Source organism: Bufo gargarizans, chromosome 5 (assembly GCF_014858855.1).
Source record: "Bufo gargarizans isolate SCDJY-AF-19 chromosome 5, ASM1485885v1, whole genome shotgun sequence".
Classification (NCBI taxonomy): domain Eukaryota; kingdom Metazoa; phylum Chordata; class Amphibia; order Anura; family Bufonidae; genus Bufo; species Bufo gargarizans.
In genome coordinates, this window is record NC_058084.1 from 212,603,597 (window position 1) to 212,611,987 (window position 8,391).

Sequence of the window (8,391 nt, forward strand, 5' to 3'; positions counted from 1 at the left end):
AGAACTCTGCTGGAGAGCAGCATTTTCATGGCTCACCCCTCATGGACATTTATCTTGTGGTATCAGGAATGCCCAAATCTCGGGGGCCACCCCTCCATGTAAGAGAAGCAGCTGCCAGGACCCAATCTTATACAGGATACAGCTCCTGTCTGTCAGGGCATGCTGGGACTTATAGTTTCACAAGAGCCTCAGAACGAAGGACGTAAAGCAAAGGGACTGACAAAACCACAGCAGAATAAACCAGGAGGTGTAAATATTACATATATACTGTATGAAAGACAAAGTCTCCATGGAGAGTCACCACAGCTCTGCCTCACTGGGACATTACTGTACTGAGGGTGACAATGACTCCATGGACAGTCACCACAGCTCTCCCTCACTGGGACATTACTGTACTGAGGGTGACAATGACTCCATGGACAGCCACCACAGCTCTGCCTCACTGGGACATTACTGTACTGAGGGTGACAATGACTCCATGGACAGTCACCACAGCTCTCCCTCACTGGGACATTACTGTACTGAGGGTGACAATGACTCCATGGACAGTCACCACAGCTCTGCCTCACTGGGACATTACTGTACTGAGGGGGACACCAAGTGCACACTATACAGCAGGGTGACAATGTCTCCATGGACAGTCACCACAGCTCTGCCTCACTGGGACATTACTGTACTGAGGGTGACAATGACTCCATGGACAGTCACCACAGCTCTCCCTCACTGGGACATTACTGTACTGAGGGTGACAATGACTCCATGGACAGTCACCACAGCTCTGCCTCACTGGGACATTACTGTACTGAGGGGGACACCAAGTGCACACTATACAGCAGGGTGACAATGACTCCATGGACAGTCACCACAGCTCTCCCTCACTGGGACATTACTGTACTGAGGGGGACAATGACTCCCCGGTCACTACACAGCACTCACCTCAGTGAACGGGTCCATGTCTGCCGGAGGGAACAGCGCCGGGTGTATCTGTCACTATCTTCTCTTAGTCACTAACAACCTATGCAAACGGCTTCAAAATTTTGAATTTCGCCCGCCGTGCCGCCCCTGCCGATCACGTGACCCAGGGATAGGTGGAGTAGGCTCCGATTGGTCGGTTTCTGGAATGTACTGCGGCTTCCGCCTAACTCTGCTGCGGTCACGTGGTGTGCTGGGTGGGCGGGGACGCCGCGGGGGCTTGTGGGGGATTCGTGGAAGGGCTGTGTATGTGTAGGAGAGATAGGGACTAGGGAGCCCCTGACCGCCCGTGTGATATCAGGAGTATATATTACCCTGGTGGTCGGGTGTCTGGCTCTAGCGAGCACCACTAATAATACTGGCCGTCGGTGTGACAATACACGGAGCAACCTGTAATGGAAATGTACGGTCACAGTACTGGAAGATATGTGGGGCGGCCATTTTAGGCTGCTATGGTCTGTGCAGGCTGTTTCTTGGGAGGGTTAGTGGGATTTATGGATACCACAGACATGTTCACATGTGGCAGATGTTACTGCGTGCGATTCCGCACTGTAGAATGGGCTAATCCTGGTTAGATCTGCGGCAGAAAACAAGGGCCAGACATCCACGTGTCCGATCAGCTGCTGATCTTCACATGAGGACATCCCTGCTGTGTGCTCACAATAGGCATCCCCTGTATAAGATTGGGGACCTCTCCCAGTTCCCTTTTATTGCACTGTACAGGGGTACGGGTTCACATCAGCGTTACGGCTCTCCGTCATAATAAAAGTCTATGGGAATCATAACCGATCCGTCTGGGTCCCGTTATGCAAGACGGAGAACAAAGTTCTGTCAGCAGGACTTTTTTATCCCTGCATAACGAAAACGGGACGGATCCATTGTGATTCCCATAGACTTTTGTTATGACGGAAAGGCTTCCGTTTTGCATTGCGTCATCATACAAGTCTATGGGCAGCAAAACTGATCCGTCCTGGTTTCTGTTATGCAGGACTGGACTCCTGCGTAATGGCAACCAGGACGGATCCATTCTGCTGCCCATAGACTTGTATTATGACAGATCAAAACGGACTGCCTCTTAAAGGCTTCCGTCTTATGGATTCCATTATAACCATGTTATATAACGGAATCCATAACGCTGATGTGAACCCACCCTTAAAGGGGTTGTCCGGGTTCAGAGCTGAACCCGGACATACCCTTATTTTCACCCCGGCAGCCCTCCTGAGCCTCGCATCGGAGCATCTCATGCTCCGATGCGCTCCCATGCCCTGCGCTAGATCGCGCAGGGCACGGGCTCTTGTGTTTTCAATAACACACTGCCGGGCGGTAACTTCCGCCGGCAGTGTGTTCGGTGACGTCACCGGCTCTGAGGGGCAGGCTTTAGCTCTGCCCTAGCCGTTTTACTGGCTAGGGCAGAGCCAAATCCCACCCATCAGTGCCGGTGACGTCACCGGGCTGCCTGTCAGCCCCATAGAGAGCCCTGGTACGTCACCGGAACTCGGAAAAATGCCTTTGTCCTGAGCAATTTAGCGCAGGGCAAAGGAGAGCATCGGAGCATGAACTGCTCCGATGCTCATGTCAGGGGGGCTGCCTGGGTGAAAATGGAGGTATGTCCAGGTTCAGCTCTGAACCTGGACAACCTCTTTAACCACTTCAACCCCGCTAGCTGAAACCCCCTTAATGACCAGGCCACTTTTTACACTTCTGCACTATACTACTTTCACGGTTTATTGCTCGGTCATGCAACTTACCACCCAAATGAATTTTACCTCCTTTTCTTCTCACTAATAGAGCTTTCATTTGGTGGTATTTTATTACTGCTGACATTTTTACTTTTTTGTTATTAATCGAAATGTAACGCTTTTTTTTTGCAAAAAAATGACGTTTTTCACTTTCAGTTGTAAAATTTTGCAAAAAAAACAACATCCATATATAAATTTTTCGCTACATTTATTGTTCTACATGTCTTTGGTAAAAAAAAATGTTTGGGTCAAAAAAAATGGTTTGGGTAAAAGTTATAGCGTTTACAAACTATGGTACAAAAATGTGAATTTCCGCTTTTTGAAGCAGCTCTGACTTTCTGAGCACCTGTCATGTTTTCTGAGGTTCTAAAATGCCCAGACAGTACAAACACCCCACAAATGACCCCATTTCGGAAAGTAGACACCCTAAGGTATTCACTGATGGGCATAGTGAGTTCATAGAACTTTTTATTTTTTGTCACAAGTTAGCGGAAAAGGATGATTTCTTTTTCTTACAAAGTCTCTTATTCCACTAACTTGTGACAAAAATTTTAAACTTCCATGAACTCACTATGCCCATCACAAAATACCTTGGGGTGTCTTCTTTCCAAAATGGGGTCACTTGTGGGGTAGTTATACTGCCCTGGCATTTTAGGGGCCCTAATGCGTGAGAAGTAGTTTGAAATCAAAATCTGTAAAAAAATGGCCTGCGAAATCCGAAAGGTGCACTTTGGAATATGTGCCCCTTTGCCCACCTAGGCTGCAAAAAAGTGTCACACATCTGGTATCGCCGTACTCAGGAGAAGTTGGGGAATGTGTTTTGGGGTGTAATTTTACATATACTCATGCTGGGTGAGAGAAATATCTTGGCAAAAGACAACTTTTCCCATTTTTTTTATACAAAGTTGGCATTTGACCAAGATATTTATCTCACCCAGCATGGGTATATGTAAAATGACACCCCAAAACACATTCCCCAACTTCTCCTGAGTATGGCGATACCACATGTGTGACACTTTTTTGCAGCCTAGATGCGCAAAGCGGCCCAAATTCCTTTTAGGAGGGCATTTTTAGACATTTGGATCCCAGACTTCTTCTCACGCTTTCGGGCCCCTAAAATGCCAGGGCAGTAGAAATACTCCACATGTGACCCCATTTTGGAAAGAAGACACCCCAAGGTATTCAATGAGGGGCATGGCGAGTTCATAGAATTTCATTTTTTTTTTTGTTGGCACAAGTTAGCGGAATTTTTATATTTTTTTTGTATTTTCTCACAAAGTCTCCCTTTCCGCTAACTTGGGACAAAAATTTCAATCTTTCATGGACTCAATATGCCCCTCACAGAATACCTTGGGGTGTCTTCTTTCCGAAATGGGGTCACATGTGAGGTATTTATACTGCCCTGGCATTTTAGGGGCCCTAAAGTGTGAGAAGTCTGGAATATAAATGGCTAAAAAATGTTACGCATTTGGATTCCGTGAGGGGTATGGTGAGTTCATGTGAGATTTTATTTTTTGACACAAGTTAGTGGAATATGAGACTTTGTAAGAAAAAAAAAAAAAAACAATTTCCGCTAACTTGGGCCAAAAAAATGTCTGAATGGAGCCTTACAGGGGGGTGATCAATGACAGGGGGGTGATCACCCATATAGACTCCCTGATCACCCCCCCTGTCAGGCTCCATTCAGACGTCCGATGATTTTTACGGATACATGGATCGGATCCGCAAAACACATACGGACATCTGAATGGAGCCTTACAGGGGGGTGATCACCCCATATACACTCCCTGATCACCCCCCCTGTCATTGATCACCCCCCTGTAAGGCTCCATTCAGACGTCCGTGTGTGTTTTGCGGATCCGATCCGTAAAAATCATACGGACGTCTGAATGGAGCCTGACAGGGGGGTGATCAGGGAGTCTATATGGGTGATCACCCCCCTGTCATTGATCACCCCCCTGTAAGGCTCCATTTAGACATCCGTATGATTTTTACGGATACATGGATCGGATCTGCAAACACATACAGACGTCTGAATGGAGCCTTACAGGGGGGTGATCAATGACAGGAGGGTGATCAGGGAGTGTATATGGGGTGATCACCCCCCTGTAAGGCTCCATTCAGATGTCCGTATGCGTTTAGCGGATCCGATCCGTGGATCCGTAAAAATCATACGGACGTCTGAATGGAGCCTTACAGGGGGGTGATCAATGACAGGGGGGTGATCAGGGAGTCTATATGGGGTGATCACCCCCCCCCCCCCTGTCATTGATCACCCCCCTGTAAGGCTCCATTCAGACGTCCGTATGCGTTTTGCGGATCCGATCCGTGGATCTGTAAAAATCATACGGACGTCTGAATGGAGCCTTACAGGGGGTGATCAGGGAGTCTATATGGGGTGATCAGGGGTTCATAAGGGGTTAATAAGTGACAGGGGAGGTGTAGTGTAGTGTAGTGGTGTTTGGTGCTACTTTACACAGCTACCTGTGTCCTCTGGTGGTCGATCCAAACAAAAGGGACCACCAGAGGACCAGGTAGCAGGTATATTAGACGCTGTTATCAAAACAGCGTCTAATATACCTGTTAGGGGTTAAAAAAAATCGCATCTCTAGCCTGCCAGCGAACGATCGCCGCTGGCAGGCTGGAGATCCACTCGCTTACCTTCCGATCCTGTGAACGCGTGCGATGACGCGTATATGCGTGACTCTGCGCAGAGCTGCCGCCTCCGGACCGCGATCCTGCTTTAGGCGGTCCGGAGGCGGTTAAAGAGGACCTTTCACCGATCCTGACATTGTGAACTAAAAATACAGACATTGAGAGTGGCGCCCGGGGATCTCACTGCACTTACTATTATCCCTGGGCGCCGCTCCGTTCTCCCGCTATGCCCTCCGGTATCTTCGGTCACTAAGTTATAGTAGGCGGAGATTTCAGTCACAAAGTTATGGTAGGCGGAGTCTGCCCTTGTTCTGCTCTAGCGCTGGCCAATTGCTCTGCGATGCGATTGGCCAGCGCTACAGAAGAACAAGGGCAGACTCCGCCTACCATAACTTTGTGACCGGAGATACCGGAGGGCATAGCAAAGGGGGGAGCGGCGCCCAGGGATAATAGTAAGTGCAGTGAGATCCCCGGGCGCCGCTCTCCATGTCTGTATTCTTAGTTCACAATGTCAGGATCGGTGAAACAAATATGCTGTGTGTGAATGTGGCTCAGTGTTGAAGTCCATAGGCAGCTTGTGCGTCAGTGTAACCTGCCGGGTGTGAATTTAGCCCTAGGGCTCATGCACACGACCGTATGTATTTTGTGGACCGCAAAAAACGGATCCACAAAAAATACGGATAACGTCCGTGTGCATTTCTTATTTAACAGAACAGCTGGCCCCTAATAGCACAGTTCTATCCTCCGTAATGCAGACAATTATAGGACATGTTCTATTTTTTTTGCGGAACAGAAATAAGGACATATGGAAACAGAATGCACACGGAGTAACTTCAGTTGTTTTGCAGACCCATTAAAATGAATGGTTCCGCATACAGTCGGCAAAAACAAAACAGACACGGAAAGAAAATCCGTTTGTGTGCATGAGGCCTTAGGTGTAGCACATATATCCCAGGTCTCTGCAGACGTACTTGTGTCTGTCACATATTTATAACTCCATCAGTCGGTTACAAGATTTGGCGCTATGGTCGGAACTCAAATTCAGCTTCTTTTACATAATCAAACAACGCAAGTGTGAAAGTACCCTTAACGCTGTTTTGGTTACAGTGTATAGTGAGAAAGAGACATTATAAAGGTGTACACACTTTCCTTAAAAAACTGATCCGTTCAGTATCTGAGTTTTTTTCCCCTCTGATTTAAGTCCTCTTCCGTTCTGTTATCGCACAAAAAAAGGAATGCACACGGAGTAAGGGCTCGTTCACACGAACGTAATTTGCGTTCCATATACGGGCCGTTCTCTGCGTTCCCCACACGTTCGTATACGGAACTAGGGATCGACCGATATTGATTTTTTAGAACCGATACCGATAATTAAGAAAAAAAAAATCCTACACAAATCTGCTGTTAAATTAACATGTTTATTGTTAACATTTAGATTTTTTTGTAAATCTTTCTTTTTCATTGGTGAGTCAAATACAACAAATTGTACCACGTCTTTTTTTTTTTTTTTAAATATCAGTCAAAAGGTAACGACTAACAAGAAAGAACAACAATGTTCAAATGTGGACATCACCTGATTCACCTCCCACCACCACAGGTTGACATCTTTCAAACTGTACCGTTCTTAGGCTCCTTTCACACCTGCGTTCAGGTGTCCGCTCGTGAGCTCCGTTTGAAGGGGCTCACAAGCGGCCCTGAACGCAGCCGTCTGGCCCTAATGCATTCTCAGTGGAGGCGGATCCACTGAGAATGCATCCGCCTGCCAGCGCTCAGCCTCCGCTCCGCTCAGTGAGCGGACACCTGAACGCTGCAAGCAGCGTTCGGGTGTCCGCCTGGCCGTGCGGAGGCGAGCGGATCCGTTCCGACTTACAATGTAAGTCAATGGGGACGGATCCGCTTGAAGATGACACCATATGGCTCAATCTTCAAGCGGATCCATCCCCCATTGACTTTTAATGTAAAGTCTGAACGGATCCGCTCAGGCTACTTTCACACTTAGAAAATTTTTCTAAGTTTAATGCAGACAGATCCGTTCTGAACTGAGCCACCGTCTGCATTAATATGAGCGGATCTGATCGAACGCAGGTGTGAAAGTAGCCTTAGGCTACTTTCACACTTGCGGCAGAGAAATCCGGTAGGCAGTTCCATCGCCAGTTTTTTTGGCCAGAGATAAAACCGTAGCATGCTGTGGTTTTATCTCTGTCCTGATCAGTCAAAAAGACTGAACTGAAGAGTCAAGACATCCTGATGCATCCTGAACGGATTGCTCTCAATTCAGAATGCATTAGGATAAAACTGATCAGTTCTTTTCTGGTATATAGAGCCCCTGTGATGGAACTCTATGCCGGAAAAGAAAAACGAAAGTGTGACAGTATCCTTAGGGCCACACTTGCGTTGTCCAGATCCGGCATAGAGTTCCGTCGTCGGGGCTCTATGCCGGAAGAATCCTGATCAGGATTATCCGAATGCATTCTGAATGGAGAGAAATCCGTTCAGTTCAAGATGTCTTCAGTTCCGGAACGGAACGTTTTTTGGCCAGAGAAAATACCGCAGCATGCTGCGCTTTTTGCTCCGGCCAAAAATCCTGAAGATTTGCCGCAAGGCCGGATCCGGAATTAATGCCCATTGAAAGGCATTGATCCGGATCCGGCCTTAAGCTAAACATTGCCGGATCCGACGTTTAGCTTTTCTAGAGTGGTTACCATGGCTGCCGGGACGCTAAAGTCCTGGCAGCCATGGTAAAGTGTAGTGGGGAGCGGGGGAGCAGCATACTTACTGTCCGTGCGGCTCCCGGGGCGCTCCAGAGTGACTTCAGGGCGCCCCAAGCGCATGGATCACGTGATCACATGGAACACATCATCCATGCGCACGGGGCGCTCTGACGTCATTCTGGAGCGCCCCGGGAGCCACACGGACTGTAAGTATACCGCTCCCCCGCTCCTACTATGGCAACCAGGATATTAATAGCGTCCTGGATGCCATAGTAACACTGAACGCATTTTGAAGACGGCTCCGTCTTCAAATG

At 48.0% G+C, this 8,391-nt stretch overlaps 1 protein-coding gene across 1 annotated transcript in view; it reads right to left on the reverse strand.

The window, feature by feature from the left end:
- The window catches only part of ANLN (anillin actin binding protein), a 72,557-nt gene extending 71,503 nt beyond the window's left edge, over positions 1-1,054 (reverse strand). Inside the window, exon 1 of the mRNA XM_044293890.1 lies at positions 937-1,054. Within this exon, the coding sequence (XP_044149825.1) occupies positions 937-954 (18 nt within the window). The 5' untranslated portion in view covers positions 955-1,054. The remainder of the gene's footprint in view (positions 1-936) is intronic.
- Between the last annotated feature and the right edge of the window lie 7,337 nt (positions 1,055-8,391).